Genomic DNA, 18,207 nt, shown 5'->3' with positions numbered 1-18,207 from the left:
AAATATACATTGAAGTTTGAGTTAAAATTCTGTGCTTCTTAAAACTTTTGTGATGTGTCTGACGAAGATAGCCTTGCTATGGAAAGGCCTCACAAAAATAAAAGTATTAAATATTGGTTTTTTGTGTTTAAATGTAATAAGTTCTTAAAACTAAGTTTACAGGATATTCTTGCAGCCAAGTTATCAATTAACCTCAGTGCCTTTTTTGCCATAAAAACACTTAACGGCTAAGGGTTGCATTCCCTTACAATCTAACCCCCCATACATACATAATCAGAGCATGGAATAGTCCATAATAAACAGTGACCTAAAGTTCAATACTAACAAGTATTAAGCTAACTTAATAAATAAATGAAACTGGACAGCCTTTTAATTACATGTGATATATGGAATTCTCAGTTAAGTTTATTACCTATATACATTCCAAGAAGCTTTACATTTCTTACCTCATTTACAAGATTATTACTTAATTGAAAAATAAATTAACTCTTTTTAATTCATAGATGACTACTTCATTACAGGCAAACCAATGTTTAGACTCATTAAAATACATTTTAACCCTTCGCACACCACTAATAAATCCTTTAACTTTCTTATAGTAGTAAATCTTTCTTGTAGTAAACCTCTACATTCAAGAAGTTATCCTGCATGCTGTCAACTCAGGACAAACCAGAAACAGAGACTTCCACCACCATCACACTCGTAATGCTTTAAACTTTACTCTTCCAGCCAACCACCTGAGTCTCTCTGAAAAGAAGCCGTCATACAAAGGAGCTCTTACTTCAATAAACTTCCAGAACCTCTAAGAAAAGAACCACCAAAACGTCTTAAAAATGCACTGACCAACTGGCTACAAGAAAGACCATTTTATTCAGAAAATGAATTCTTAAATAATTTAATTTAAATAGAAATATGATATGTACTATATGACGCAATGTACTATTCTCAACTGAATATGTCAATATAGAATTTGCCTATTGTCTATAACACAGACAAGTAAAAAATTTGTTCTTTAAGTTTAAAGCTAACTTTTATTATAACTAAGTTATAAAAGGTAAAAGACAAAAATGTATAAAACAGGACCTTTTAATTAAAATTAGCGTATTTATTGATAAAAATACTAATTACATATTTTAAACTAATTACAAAACTACCACACAATGAAAAATACTAACGAATTACGTTGTAGATACACACTCGTAACAACCGAGAAATCAGTAATACATGCCACGGATATGTTTCTGTGTAGATCTGTAGGAGGCACAGAACTGACGAGCAGGTGGTCAGAGTTAGGCAAAGTGTGCTCCCCTCCCCCTCCTGCAGAGTGAAGGTCGTTTATAAATTCTACCTTGGCAACCATGATAAGCACGCACGGGGCATTTGGAAGACCTTTTTTAACTAAATCTATAATATCGGATATAACTGTATTTTTGGCATAGTACGTTAGAACATAGTAAAGTAGTGTCATCTACGTATAAAACTGAGAAAGTAGAGATATAATAAAAGTCATTAATAAACACTAGGAACAGGATAGGAAGGCCCAATAACCAATTCTTATGGGTATCTGCTATCGTATCTAAGGAAATCTAAGGAAAAATTGTTTATAACAATCTTCTGTTCTCTGCTACACACAGATATAATTTTACTAACCTAAGATCATTGCTTTTAACACAATAGAACTTTAGCTTTTCACACAAAATTGTATATAAAATGCATAAAAATGCCTTACAGAGTTCAATTCGGTAGGCTCCGACCATTAATTTGCCTTCAAAACAAAAATTTTTGTACCAATGCACACAACCGGTTATAAAAATGGTTTTCTTGTTCATAACATTTCTCCGTGATTGCACGAAATTGTGTTTATTGTATTTCACTAATATAAAGTCGCTGTTGACATCTTCATTATCAACAACCACTAAATAGGATATATTAGGAGAAGAAACGACTGTTGAGAATTGCAGTGCAAAACAGTCGACATTTGAAGTTTGTCATGGAACCTTGACAAACTCCAAATGTCTCCTTTACTAGGCTATTGGACACAACTGCCTTCTTGATCTTGTACATCCCGGACAGTATATTTTTATTTCCTGCTGAGGTATTCGGTGACAATACTGAATTGTTACTGGCTTCACGGTAGATCAGAATCAGAAATGACTGCTGAAGACAATCATCTTTGTCATTACTAACATTACTTACTTGGACACTGTTTTTGTCTATTTGACTGATATCTTTACCCAAAAACGGTCGAGTCTGTGTTTGGCAAAGAGAAATTCAAAACACTAGGAAACACTCTTATTATTACAAGTAAATATGTCACCAATGGCCTTTGTACGATTATTCACAATCAAGGTTAGGTTTGCATTATTGGCTTACAAAATATACAACTGATTTCTAAGTTAAAATTGGTTTTGAGTTTGCTCAGAAATTTAAACTGTCAAATTTTTATAAATTCAAAACATTTACAAGCATTGCCATTTTCAGTTTTATCAGCAGTGTCAGCAGCAGGTTCCATACTCACACTATGATGACCTTGATCCAACCACTGCACACTATTGTCACATGTAAAATTAGATTTTTCACCTTTCAAATATAAATAATCACTTGTTGATTTTCCTGCTCACTCAAAATGGAACCATTTTTACAGAATCCCTCTCACGTAATACCATCAGAATTGTTATTAACCTTTCTAGGACTCCACAGTTTGTAATTCTTGTTTGTAAGCGCCATCTTGGTAGCTGTGCTTGTCTGTGTATGTAGCTCTTGGTACACTATAAGCGGAATATCTGGTATAAACTGAGCCTCTCTAATCATCATATAACAGTTGTCTAGTGCCCCAGTAGTTAACTGATCATGTGTCCACATAATGATAGCAAAAAGAATTGAACTCATTAATTTAACAATTAATTATTGGTTATAATTACAGAATACTGGATAATTTGGGCATTTTAACTATACATTACAATGTAGGATTATGTAAATAAAAAATATCAATAAATAAAATGTAGGAATTCCCTGACTCAATTATTAACTCCACAAGTAAAACTTTTTAACCCTCCAACTGTCTATCATATTTTCCACAGTGTCGCCTATATTTGGTGGTTTTGCAGGGGCATTTATAAAAATTCATACAAAATTCAATAACTATGGTAAATATGTTGTTAAATATATCATTTTGTTTGGAAAGATCTGTAAAACAATTTAAATACATTTTAAAATCAAAAAATGTTTCTTTTTTAAGTCAAAACTTTTTTTTGTTTTTTTTTCATTTAATTTTTTTACTTTCAGTGTATATAACATAATTTAAATGATATCTTTCTAAAAAAATGAGATTGCTATAAAATCTGTAATTTCATTGTGAATACAAAAATATATAACTTTATAATGATATACTAAAAAAAGGAATTACTATGCTCTTATTATGCAAGCGGTTACCTAGCAACGACAAAATAAGAATTTGCATGCTCACACAATTATTTATTTTACTTACATTTTGTTAGTACATAGTAGCCTGTGTTGGTTGAAATTACACTTTTTACTGTTCAAAAACTTACTGTACACTAAAAAAACATAAAATTTATATAATTTTTCACTATTTACACTATGTACAACTCAAAAGAACCATGAAGTCTCACGAAGTAATCCAGTGTCGTTATCTTCGTTTTCCGTTTCGGTCAATTCACTAAGATTTTGGTCCGCAAGAATTTCCCTAATGTCACTTGACCGACAAGGCTCACCCATTGTTACTCTAACACAGTAAAACAACAATACTAGCGCAATAAAACATAACAAATATCGCCACGAGAAACAACAACACCGCTCGTTCACAATCTCGCGAACACTCGATGTATTTCAACTGCGAGAAATCATCACGTCAATTGGTTGTATCGATACTGTCTGGAAACAGACAATAAGGACAAAGGTACCTATACAAAACAATTGTCTATTTCATTAGCTTTGTAATAATATATCATTTATGTGTCTTTGAACGACATTTGGATTTATAAAAGCAATAAAGCCAGTACATGTCGGTCGGCGAAAATATCACCGGTGACACTACAGAAACGACCGAGTCGGTGCAAAAATCGCCGACCGACAGTTGGAGGGTTAATCCTTACAAAGAGCTTAATTTTTTAAATTAATATCCTCCAATACTATAGAGTGGTTCCATTAAAGAATATTAAAACTCAATAATTCAATAACATTATATTTTGCAGTGAAGCTATTAGTAAAAAGTGTTTTAGACACATTGAATTTTTTAAATACACGAATGGAAATTTTAGCTTCTGTAATTATTACCCGATATCAATGTTATATATTTTGCATAATTCACCAGGCAACAAAGATTCTAATGTTTTATTGTTATTAATACTTTCAAAACTATATACCGTGTGTTTCAAATTTTATGCGCAATTAAGGGATCTTGGAAACCATAAGAGATAAAGTAAAGATTAAATGAACAAAGTTAACAATAACAAGACCAACAAACCAAATTGGTTAATTATTAATTCACTCGCTGCACTCAAAAAATTGTTTTTAGTCAAACTTTTTAAACTGTCACAGTTCTCTTAAGTTATTAGTACCTATATTGTAACGTTTTTCCATGAAATTTCTTCTTGATTAAAAATATTATAAAGAAAATTATTTTTGAGACCATCAAGCACAGAGTGAAGGGTTTGAGTAAAGTTTTTGTAGCGCAACAACCCATTCTTTACTTAATTAAAACGAAGTAGATTTTTTACTGATTTCAAAAATACAATATACGTTATGATTTACTTGTGGTTTTCGTCAAATAAATAATAAAAACCTGTTTTTTGTAAGGTAGTTTGGAGAGAAATTTTATTCTATTAGTTGGATGGTTGGTAAACCTGACTGGTCATCTAATATTGCACTGAACTTATTGTTGGGATTAGTTGTTACAAAATACGCCTCATTTTTTAATAAAAAGGATTTGTTTTATTCCAATAACTGCAGGGTTGGTAAAGTTTTACGATCAGATGTTTAACAATGTATAAATATGTACGAATATCAGGTGATCAGTCAGGTTTACCAACCATCCCAAACAGATTTCATGTAAACCTTCGTAACAGTAATGGCTCTCTACATATTTGAAACAATCATACATGTTGACAGACTAAACCTCCAGACCAAAAGTGACATCCACACCTACCACACCCGTAATGCTTCCAGATACATATTGCCTCAACACCGCACTGCTTTTTTTGGTAAAAAACCATCATACATTGGTAGAAAACTCAAAAATATGCTCCCAGAAAACATCAGAAACCTATCAGGAAATCGACTCAAGAAAGGACTTGACTACCTAGTGAAAAGACCAATATACATCCTTGAAGAGTTCCTGACAACGCCAAGCTGAGAAAGAACTGCACTAATATTGAATAACGTAAAATATGTGACTATTTTTACTTGTATGACATTTTGAATTTTGTATGACACTATTACTGTACTTCATGTTCATGTAATAAAGGAGAAAAAAAATGAAATCCAAAAAATACGATTATCGGTTAATAGTAAGGGTATATGTTATGAGTAATGGTATAAGTTTTTGAAATGATACATGAATTGAAAATGAGTTCTTATTGGTAATAGTTTTAACTTTGTCCCCATGTTGAAAATGGATGTGCTGATGGCAGTTGATTAAGACTAGAAAGTGATGACAGCATACTAACATCCAAATGGTCCGGATCATCGTCTACGTGGCAGGTCCTGTCACAACTGTGGCCACACTCCAGTCTGATATCACATGCCTTATTACATGTGGGGTTTTCACTGGTGTAACAAGGGACAGTGACTTGGTGTCCACACAAAGCTACCATGACCGTCACAAGCTCCTCACACTTGAAGTTTCTACAAACAACATAGAATTTTCATACCAAAACACTGTCAACCATTAACTATTTACTAAAATACTCAACAAACCATGCAATCACAAAAAGATATCATTTACAGCTTATATCCAATACATTTGCATAAATTCTACTTTCTTGGCTAAACAATCGATTCCATTCATATTCAAAATACATTTGCTGAAAAGCATATCCCTACAGAATAACTCTACAAATCCTTGACTTTTAGTGATATCATTTCTATGGTTCATCACTTTCAGTTTTTTACAAGAGTTACTGCATTTTTTGTATGTTAAGGTATTGTATGTATTCTAATTCAGGAAAATACGTTCACCATATTGTTTCAATGCTGGATTACAGAAGTCTGTTTCACTACCTGCCCTGTTCCAATGTATTCATGACAAAAATTTAAAAAAAATAGTAATGCTTAAAATTTTTAAAGCAATGTTAATAGAATAGAGTGCTGTACTGTTCTGTATTTCACCTGATATCCATATAACATGGAACGTTGGCAAAGTGATTACAGATGAGGACTCGTCTCATGGGGACAACACAATCTCCGCAATCCTGATGGCACTTCTTGGGGCACTGGTGTCCATCTTGGCAGAGAATCCTAACAAAATATAATTACTTACATTCACAAAGACATACCTTAAAGTATATTCTTAGCATTCTTTATTGGAGTTAACATTCTCTTAGTTAAAGTTGAATTGTCCAAGGAGTCTATGTTGAGTAGAGTCACAAAAATTAAATCACTTCAAGTTTAGAAAAAGAGATGATTTTCATTGGTTATATATCAATTTTTTTGTTATAAACCAGAGAGAAATGGAAAATAATAAAGAATATGCAATTACATCTGTGTTGTTTCTTTTATTTGTACATTAATTGAAAAATGTGTATAATCAATCTTTTGTTTTCTAAGTTTCACTCCATGTAACGGTCACATGACGAGATAGTAAGATACTGTATATGTAAAAAATATACACAGTTTTGTAGTGAACAAAAATATTATAACATATAAATACTTATTTACAACACAAAAAAGTTTATTAATAAACATGTGAAGTATGTACTACTTTTTTGGCAGTATATGTATTGATGTTTGAGGAATTATTTGGGCAAGAGGAATATCAGATGATGAACTGTTGCCACTGTCACTATCGATTTGTTCACAACCCAACTCACACTCCAACGGTTCATATTCATTCAGACTACTTGATAACAAATCTGACCAAGAAATATCATCATGGACTTCATTTGCCATTATGTTACTTTTATCATCATATTTTGATAAAAGTAACTAATATTCTTATCATCATTACACGTACATCATTATAACAACAAGGATCATCCATTTCACAACATAACAATCAATCATAAACAACTAGCCTACATATTAACTTAGCAACAAAGAACGTCAAGGCCATGCAACTCGTCACCAGTTTCATAGTCCGTTAGTTGTATGCCGTACAGCATTTGAATCGATATCAGCTAAAAACGTGTAATATTACAAATATAAACTATAATAAATGAATTTGTACTGATGAGTAGATGATTTGAGTGGTATATTAACTTAAACAGTTTCCGTGTAACCGTGTAATAATAGCACTGCAGTGCCGTCTTTACCAGTTCACTTGCAGTATTGATAAACGTCTGTGCCGTCAGTCATTAGTCAGAGGGTTAAAAAAGACAAATACAATAAACAGCTTTAACCCTTTTGAGTGTCATAGCTATTTTGCTACGTTACCCTCATCAAACAACTGGCCTAATCTTTGTACATTTACAAGCTTTACAGAAAATATTTGTTGTTTCACTTTTCAGATTTTCATTTTTATTTGGCAATAAAATTAAGAATAATACATACAATTTTTGGTAAAAATAAAATACAATGTATTTTTAATATGTGTTACTACAAAAACTTTGTATAACTTTTTAATAAACAAAAAATTTTATTCAAAATTGTACAAGTGTATAATTTTTTTAGCTATCTTTCGCTACACCATTTGAAAGGCCATGAAATTATAAAAAAATGCATGCTATATTTTTCAAATAAAAGCAAACATGAAAAATAATTGATAATAAATGCTACCTCTTTATCACCATTATTATATAATGACCAGCCTACTACTGAGAAATGTTGTGCTAATTCTCTTGTCTAAAAAATGTAAGAGCTTTTCATCGCCTGCAAAATTTTCTTCACTCATTGTTATAAATAAAAGACACAGCACAAAATAAAACTTCTTACACAGTCACCATACTAATGTCAATAATACATCGTCAAAATCTTATGCACTTGGCAGCAATACTGGAAACAATAAAACAAACAAAAGTTCATTGCTATGGAAACATCCAAATATCAATATTGAACTTCGCTTATATACAATTTCATTGTGCCAATCAATGTGGGGAATTTACAAGGTTTTTACCGTGTCTGATATGTTGATGTCATGGCACTTGTAGGGTTAAATTAAGAAAAATAAAGTTTCAGTATAGTAATAGCTGAACGATATGACATTACCTCATATAGTATCAATCTTAAAAAAAACTTTTAAAAATACTACTTTTCTTACGAAATTTATTCAAATATTTCCCAGTTTAAAAATGAACTCTTAGTGCTCAGATAAAGTATCTCAAATAACTTCCGAGAGGCCAATTGTCATATAGTACTAACTGCAGTCATGTACCTGTCAGCTTGGAATTGCCAACATTTTCCTCACAGCAGCTGGAATGGTAAGCTATACTATACTTGCCACTTAAAACAGTTGGCACACTGTAATTCTTATGACACTTTGATTATACTTTCACATAAAATGTAACTATTAAAATTATTCCATACTGGATTTTCGTTCAAAATTTTACTTTTGTCTTCATTCAAGGTAGAAGTATAGTACTAACTATATTATTTGTTTAAAAGTCCACTTAAATATTTATCAATTGACAACATTTTATAATTTTGTCACACAAAATAAAAACTTAGTTATAAATTAATTTCCATCCAGTTCCGATCTTGAATGTGGAAATTATTTCTTTATTTTGCATTTGAAAAAATGTCTGTTGTAAATCAGTTTGGAAAACCACCATTGTGTAGTCTAGATAAATCTCCAGGCTTTATGAAGAGTATTTAGAGAATTGATTGGCAATTTTATGGATAAGAAAGGTAGCTATGTAGTAAACTAATAAATCAATTACTCTAACGACTGTAAAACCTTTAGAGCAGTTAAAACGATGAGTTGAAAGAACATACCATATTTCATTAAAATCATATAATCCCTTTCGTATTTTAAATTGTGATATTCAATGTAATAACCTTATAAACATTTTTGGATAAAACAAATTTTATATGAAATATGAAGTTTATTTTAAGATATTCACAAATTATTTCTTGAGTTTCAATTCTATCAAAATTAGACTATCCATAAGATAAAGTCTCTAGCAGTAACCAAGAATGTACAACGATCATGTACACACACACACACACACACACACACACACACACACACACACACACACACACGTTTACACGTACACAAGCATACAACCACTCACTCATGTACATGCATACATGAGACACATGCAGAGATTTAATTTAACTCCGTTTATTACAATTGGAAATTGTTAAAGTGTAATTTATATGATCTTTATGGGAGGGAGAAAGTGAAAAATGACTGTGGTGAATAATTAATTAATACAAACTATCATATGTCTATATCACATCTGTTTTGTCAAAATTTATTTTATTATTCTTTATTGTTCAACTGTATTAATTTTAGATGGATTATTTTGAGATGATAAAAACCCTGTTACTTTATTAACTGGGGTTTTATTTTTTATTACAACGACAATTGTATAATTCTGGGTCAACTTCACCAGAAGTTACCTCGGAACACAATAATGTGCATGACTTATCACAAGTATTTTTTTCTAACCAACTTATTGTGTGAGCAAACATAAAGTACTCACTTGGGACAGGGCGCCTTACACTTGTAACGATTGTGGTAGTCCTGGGCCACGTGACACATGGACTTACACAGATGACCACAGGACAATTGCTGGCCACAAATCCTACTGCAGCCCCCCTCTGCCACTTTGCTGAAGTCCTGAGCACAGGTTACTCTCGTCACCTGATCCCGGTGTACCTCACAGCGTAGATCGAATCCTGGCCCTGCCATAAACACTCACATCATACTTCAACCCTTCAGTTAGTTTTACATGATAGTCTAGTAGGCAGATTTACCTTGCTGAAGTTACTCTCATCACCTGATCCCGGTGTACCTCACAGCGTAGATCGAATCCTGGCCCTGCCATAAACACTCACATCATACTTCAACCCTTCAGTTAGTTTTACATGATAGTCTAGTAGGCAGATTTACCTTGCTGAAGTTACTCTCATCACCTGATCCCGGTGTACCTCACAGCGTAGATCGAATCCTGGCCCTGCCATAAACACTCACATCATACTTCAACCCTTCAGTTAGTTTTACATGATAGTCTCAGTAGACAGATTTACCTTGCTGAAGTTACTCTCATCACCTGATCCCGGTGTACCTCACAGCGTAGATCGAATCCTGGCCCTGCCATAAACACTCACATCATACTTCAACCCTTCAGTTAGTTTTACATGATAGTCTAGTAGGCAGATTTACCTTGCTGAAGTTACTCTCATCACCTGATCCCGGTGTACCTCACAGCGTAGATCGAATCCTGGCCCTGCCATAAACACTCACATCATACTTCAACCCTTCAGTTAGTTTTACATGATAGTCTAGTAGGCAGATTTACCTTGCTGAAGTTACTCTCATCACCTGATCCCGGTGTACCTCACAGTGTAGATCGAATCCTGGCCCTGCCATAAACACTCACATCATACTTCAACCCTTCAGTTAGTTTTACATGATAGTCTCAGTAGGCAGATTTACCTTGCTGAAGTTACTCTCATCACCTGATCCCGGTGTACCTCACAGTGTAGATCGAATCCTGGCCCTGCCATAAACACTCACATCATACTTCAACCCTTCAGTTAGCTTTACATGATAGTCTCAGTAGGCAGATTTACCTTGCTGAAGTTACTCTCATCACCTGATCCCGGTGTACCTCACAGTGTAGATCGAATCCTGGCCCTGCCATAAACACTCACATCATACTTCAACCCTTCAGTTAGTTTTACATGATAGTCTCAGTAGACAGATTTACCTTGCTGAAGTTACTCTCATCACCTGATCCCGGTGTACCTCACAGTGTAGATCGAATCCTGGCCCTGCCATAAACACTCACATCATACTTCAACCCTTCAGTTAGTTTTACATGATAGTCTCAGTAGGCAGATTTACCTTGCTGAAGTGGATTCTAGTGAAAATCTTAGTGTAGACAGTATACCTTTGCGATCTATCGGAACTAGTCTGAACTATTTCAAGCAGTTCAATAAGATAAAGAAAATAATTTTTCTTTTTTTATTATTACAGTTTGTTTCAATTATCTAGCTACTTTTTTGACCAAACATATGATTTACAACAGCTGATTATTTCAACGTTATAAAACGTAATGTTTTGCTGTTGTTTAGAATAGTTCAGGTTTAATTGTTTGTCATTACACAGTTTAAAACATCACTGCTTTAGTAAATAGAGGTTATAGTATGAGTTTAGTTATTTTTGTAATGAACAATAAGTGCAATATAATGTGCCACAAGTGTTATAAATGGGGGCTTTGTAGATCTAGCCTAAGTATGACTTTTTTCTTTCACATAATGTAAACGGTTATAAAACAACAATTTCATACTAAGTATACCTATTTTAAAATTGTATTATACTATATACCTATTATAATAAGGTCATCGTAGACAATCATTTTTTTATTATACAAGTAGTAATAACTAACATTGAAAATGTAGCAAAGAACAATGACAGAGTAGCTTCTTTGCAATGTCAGTGACAGGACACTGACTATTGAAGGGTACTTTCAAATGCCCTATTCTATTTAAAGCATAAAATGGCATATTTTTGTGCAATACTGATACAAGTAAATTGATAGGTTCACATTTTAAGACAAAGATTAGCGATCAGTATTATATTTATTTTATAAATACATACAAAGACTTCTTCTTTTTATAAAAGAGATTCTTTTTTTACATAAAGATTGTATTTACATAAAGTCGATTTCTATAATACTAGGCCTAATAAAACTAGTTATTTTGCAAAAAAATATTTTGGTCCTTTGATACTTGCAAATGCCATTTTCTTGTTTCTTAACAATTTTAATACAACTTGGGTTTTAATACAACATTTAAACATTTGTACATGAAGAACTCATCTTTCTTCACAAGCAAAATGGTTTACAGCCTTCAAAGAAAGAGTGGAGATTATTTTTATCTTTGGATACGTTGTGCGAATAGAACTGCTTACGCATTCAACACGCTACATCCTGGAAGGAATGTGTCACCTTGGTACGTCATAGATTTAGTTACAAAATTTACTGAAAGTGGTTCACTTAATAACAAGAAAAAGTCTGGTAATAGAGTTGTTGACGAATTATCTCAAATTGAAGTGATTCATAGTGTTGAAAATCCTAATACATCCATTTGTAAACTTGCTGTTGAAACTGGATTATGTTGGTTCTGTTCATAAAGCATTGAAAATTAACAAATTCCATCCTTACAAAGTCAAAGTTTGACATGAACTTAATGAAGATGATTATGACCGTCGGATTGATTTCTGTGAACAAATGAGTGTAATCATTATTGGCAATGAAAATTTTGTGAAAAACATATACTTTAGTGATATTAATGTATTTTATATTAATGGTTTTGTTAATAAACACAATTACCGATTTTGGTCAGACCAAAACCCACATACATTCATTGAAGGATCAACCCAATGGCCTGAAAAAATTAATGTTTGTGGAGGAATACTTGGCGACACTATTGTTGGACCTCTATTTACTGAAGGAAACTTAAATGGAGAATCGTACTTAGATTTGCTTGAAAACACTATTGACTCTCTTATTGTGGAAACAATTTAAAACCAGGTAAATGAAGTAGGCCAGTTCAATTTAGATGAGGATATATTTTATTTTCAACAAGATGGAGCTCCTCCACATTTTACTCTTCCTGTGCGACAATGGCTAGATACACACTACCCGGATCAATGGATCGGTAGAAGAGGATCAACTGAGTGGCCGGCAAGGTCTCCAGACTTAACACTCTTAGACTTTTTTATGGGATCACTACAAATCAGTAGTTTTTATAACACACCCCACTGGTGTACAAGATTTGAAAAACAGGATCACTGCTGAGTGCAGACACTTAACCAGAGAAACTTAGGCAAGAATTTGAAAATAGGTTACTTTAACTTTTTTGTTTGAACAACAATGGCTACCAATTTAACATTTGATTTGAAGTTTACAAAGGATTTACAACAGTATTCAGTGAGTAATTCTGTTGTTATTAGCTGTGTAAGAAATTACATTATTGGCTGCTGATACCAAACGGCTTGGCCAATTTCGATTTTTTTTACCAAAATACAGCATTTTTATGAGCTTTAATTTGAGGTGTCACAAGGTAATAGTTGCCATTACAAAATTTTGGCTTTGGGTACAGGGGGCATGGGGGTGAGTACCCCATTTCAACATTTTTTTGTTCCCCCAAATAGTACTATACACTCCTGTTTACAGAATTTTGATACTTGGGCATAAGTCTTTTAATACAAGTTTGAAGTTTTCAAATGAACACCCTGTATAGTAGTGAAAAGTTAGTACAATTTAAAAAAAATAGTAATAAAAATAACTGTAAGAATTTGGAATTTTTTTTGGAACTGCTTTTTATTTATTTTATTGATAACATCTTAACACTATTGCATGAATACTGGGGACCCATCAACCTGAGTTTGTTGTAATTAGTTAACATTTATTCAAGGAAGATTAATATAAACAGTAAACAAAAATTAACTGAATTTTAAGATCCATCTCAACCAAGCTAGTCCTATTAAAGGAAAATATAAAATAACAGCACCTAGTCTCTATTAAAGGAAAATATAAAATAACAGCACCTAGTCTCTATTAAAGGAAAATATAAAATAACAGCATCTAGTCTCTAGTGTTGTTTGAAAGTGGACTGTGGCTTACCATCTAGTCTAGAAAAAGAAATAAAGCTTTAAGAGGAATAAAAAAGAAAGAGATGATTTGAAATACACACTACTCGCATTTTCAGAGACTTGAATATCTTCTGTTCTGTTCTGTTGTGAATGTTTCTTTAACTTTTTTGTAAGCAAAAGTGCACATAAGCATACATTTTCTTTTTAGGCACTGCTGCTCTATACTGATTGGGATCAACTTAATGTGTGCTGTCGCTGTCAACGTGTTAACATTTCGTATATTTTAAATTGTTAAGACAATGTTGATGGGCTCTTTGCTTAACATAAAACAAAAATTGTTTTTGAAAATAAAGGATTGATCTCTGTTTATTAAGCATGTAGCATTATTAATTTAAATAAGTGTTTAATTTGTTGTATACTATGTAGCTTCTTCTTCTGAGTACACTGGTATGTATACAATATACATTATGTTTTGCCCAATAATTAATTTTACAGGATAACAAATTTAGTCTGTGAGAAGTGTCAAGGTGATGAACCAGTAGAGGCTAGCCAGAGCATTCATTATTATTAACTGTTAATATAAGGTTAGGTATACACTTTATTCATGTCTATAACTTCTATTTCTCATCAGAGAAGAATAACTATTAGTTATATTCTTAAATAACTATTCATTTGCTATACTAGAGCTCCATTGTTTATCTGCGAAAGTTCCGTTGTGGTGGTTATTACTATTTGATCCTGAGTAAATAATATAATTTAACTGTACTGAGGTACAACAGGGCGACTTTAAACACTTCCAGTACTATATGGGTGTTCCAGCTGTACTTCCTGTACTATAAGGGTGTTCCAGCTGCCACAACAGAAGTTGAATAACCCTGTAAACATGCATTTCTGAACTCATGTTATTAAAAATATTTGTCTCATCTCCATACGAGGAATCTATTCGACAAAAATTACCAGTGAGTTTTGAAATACCCTTTATATTATTTAACAGTGTAAATTTGTCGGTGTTATTACCAACAAAGATTTTTTTTTTAATAGAGGGTAAATTTCATTGTAAAAAGTAAGTATTGACCCCTTTTAATTTCATATCATTATAAAAAAATTTAAATAAATATGTCAACTTCACCTCGTCCATGAATGCAATCTCATCCCGCAATAGGTCACTTCCGAGACTAGTAATGAAATGTACTATTCTTCATGAGTCATACATACATACAAAGAAAGAATGGCGCAATTCTTAAAATTAACCCAGCACCACAAGGCTGTCTCAGTACGGTTAAAACAGTCAAAAGGGCATAGTTTTGTTTATTTATGTAATATTGCCATGCTAGTTTTCATCAAGTAATAAATGTTTTTGTTAAATTATTCTAATTAAATTTTGTAATAAGAATTCTAAATTATGCAGATTAATGAAACTCATAAATACTGTACATACCAAATGCTTGTTGTTGCACTAAGCTGTTCTTGATCTGAGGCCAAATGTCTGAACTGGCCGTTAGGTTCTCCATGTTGCCAACAATATAGAGCCCGTCCCTAGCTCGGGACAGTGCCACACACACTCGATTTTCTGTCTCCAGAAACCCAATCTTTTTCATCTTGTTGCTCCTCACCAGAGATAACAAGATTATCCTGTTCTGTTCACCTTGGAAGTTATCTACAACAGTAATCTGGATACCCTTTGGGAAGTCATTCAACTTCTTGATTTCCTAAACAAATAACAAATACAAGGTTGGTTTAATAAATATCTTGGTTCACCTAATAACAGATAATGCCAAACATATACCTATAAACAGTAATAAAGACTACACTCAGATTTTTGTGATCAATATTTTTATACATCATATTTTTGTTTTGAGTACTTATTTTGGAAATAGATTTGCGATAGAGAAGCAGATATTTATGATTTATTTGAAGTCGCTTCCACTAATCAATCTCTTTTTGTAGTAAGAGGAAATCAAAACAGAACAGTAAATAAGAAGTCGACTTATTCTGAAAAAGGGTTGCTCCTTCTACTGAAAACTTGGGTACTAGAAAAACCTAAGAATCTTAATTAAGAACCATCTGTGCGGGCAGCCACCTACATTATAGCCCCATAAGGAACTTTTATAACTTTTGCAGTTTTAACCCTTCCAGCGTGACTAATGCCTACAAATGTGAAACTGACGATTTAAACGCGGATAGCATCTATAAGCACAAAAATTACTCTTTAAACGGCTCTAAAAGAATTAGTTCCGAAAACATCTGACCCGCTGGTCAGTCGTAGGTAGTTAGTAGACGAGTGAAGACGTATTGTGACCTGTATTCCGTAGTTCAGTTTTAATGATTAGTGTTTTGTATAGTTTTTTTAAGTGCATGTTTATAGAGTTAGTGAATATGACAAACAACATGTAGGTTGTGATTCCTGACTAAGGCGTGCCACAACGCTTTGGTAAGATTTGTTTATTTTAATCTAGTTTGTAATTATGTATTAGGTTAGTTCTTTACCTGAAGAAGAGATCAGATTGCAGATCTCGAATCGTAGTGTTACTGATTTCTTGTTTCACTGAACGATGGCAAATGTCCGAAAAATCCTGTTTCCTTTACAATCCTTCCATCATCAAAAATAACCTTCAAACAAAGCATTATGGTATGTACTTGTGAGAATCTTCGTCTGCAATTTAGGAGCAAGATGATCAATATTTTCACGGATTGTCAGGCAGCACTGATGGCGCTGGACTCTTGTGTGTTTAAATCCAAACTTGTCTGGGATTGCTATCAAGTTGTTTCTTCCCTTGCCAGAATCAACAATGTGACTGTTGGGTTCCTGGTCATAAGGGGATTCCTGGGAATGAAAGAGCTGATACCCTGGCCAACCGAGGCTCAGCGTCAATTATGACACGCCCTCAACAGTTTTGCGGTATTCCAAGGTGTGAATCTTTTAGGGCTGTCCAAAATGGGTTCGCGCTGAACATGAGAAAAGGTGGAGGTTGCATCCGGGCTTGAGAATGAGCAGAATGGTACTACAGTCGCCTTCCTCCGGAGTGGCATCTGACCTTCTCTCACTAGGTCTCAACAATAGATCAGTGTCTTCTCAGGTTATAGGTCTGATCACGGGACGTGGTCACCTGAGAAAGCATCTTCACAGAGTCGGCATCATTCAGGAGGATCCGCTCTGTAGAATGTGTGATGAGCAGGATGAACACTTGCTCTTTGATTGCCCTTCAATAGCAAGGGAGTGGTATGCCATCTTTGGTAGTTTGGACAAAGGTGGTGAATTTCCCCAGGAGGACCTGATAGGTTGTTTCGGTGGTTTGTGGAACTGCTGAAATCATAGACTGGTAGGCCTCATGGTGTGCTTAGGGGTGCGCAAAAGGCCCTTGAGGCTTAAGTGCATGGCAGTAGGTCGCCCCATAGAAGAAGGAAAACATTGTATTTTAAAGATCTAACACTTAGCATTTGATTAGCTTAGAAATGTAAAGTTTGATCAATGAAAAAGTACTCAAAACTTGAGACAAACTATTATAATGTTTGATTTTCTTATAGTAAGTTTATGCTATAATAAACACTTACATTCTTCATATGGTACATCTGTCCTTTGTAAGTTACCAAAATCGTGATCTCATCGGGTTTGTAGCCTTGCTGAACCAGGTATTTCGCAAGTCTTAGCATCAATTCTGCTTCAAAATCATTACGCTTGCTAGTAATCTCTGTTACCTGTAAATAATAGAGAACAACAATAGTTTTAATAATAAAGAGGGTTCATGTTAAAGAATAATGTACAGTGAATCTCTCCACCAATCCTGGAGGTACAGTTGAGCAAAAAATTGATTTTATTACTATTAATGGGACAAGGACAATTTGTTTTTAGTGTTAATAGTAGCTACTACACTGAATTCCTTAACAATATCCTAAAGTGATTGAAGTATTTCAGAGCAACTGCTACTAAAACTATTGAATTGGGGTGGTTCAAAGTTCTCCCCAACAATTGTTCTGTTTTGTTACAATTGACCTATTTCTATTATTCCAGCTGTGTCGAAGGTCTTTGAGCGGTTGGTACATGGGCAGATTGTAGCTTTTTTAGAGTCAAATAAGTTGTTCAGTGACTGTCAGTTTGGTTTCCGTTCTAATCGCAGTACCATAAAAGCGGTACAGGCTCTTGTAAGTGCTTGTTTTGATGGCCTTGAACAAAAAAATGTTGTTAATTTTAGAAGTTATGACCTTTCAAAGGTCTTTGATACTGTTGAACATAGTATTCTACTCAATAAATTGAAATTTTATGG

The 18,207-nt window shown here is 33.4% G+C and overlaps 1 protein-coding gene across 2 annotated transcripts in view; it reads right to left on the bottom strand.

Moving 5' to 3' along the window:
* The window catches only part of LOC124360193 (NFX1-type zinc finger-containing protein 1-like), a 108,036-nt gene that overhangs the window by 48,897 nt on the left and 40,932 nt on the right, over positions 1-18,207 (bottom strand). For both annotated transcript variants that reach the window (XM_046813590.1, XM_046813589.1), the window contains 5 exons: positions 17,498-17,641; positions 15,384-15,654; positions 9,825-10,026; positions 6,349-6,477; positions 5,688-5,865 (listed from right to left, as the gene is read on the bottom strand). In XM_046813590.1, coding sequence (XP_046669546.1) covers positions 5,688-5,865; positions 6,349-6,477; positions 9,825-10,026; positions 15,384-15,654; positions 17,498-17,641 — 924 coding nt within the window. The remainder of the gene's footprint in view (positions 1-5,687; positions 5,866-6,348; positions 6,478-9,824; positions 10,027-15,383; positions 15,655-17,497; positions 17,642-18,207) is intronic.

This window comes from Homalodisca vitripennis, chromosome 4, assembly GCF_021130785.1.
Source record: "Homalodisca vitripennis isolate AUS2020 chromosome 4, UT_GWSS_2.1, whole genome shotgun sequence".
Lineage (NCBI taxonomy): Eukaryota > Metazoa > Arthropoda > Insecta > Hemiptera > Cicadellidae > Homalodisca > Homalodisca vitripennis.
Note: the sequence above shows the minus strand (reverse complement) of the source record. Positions and strands in the feature narration are given on the sequence as shown.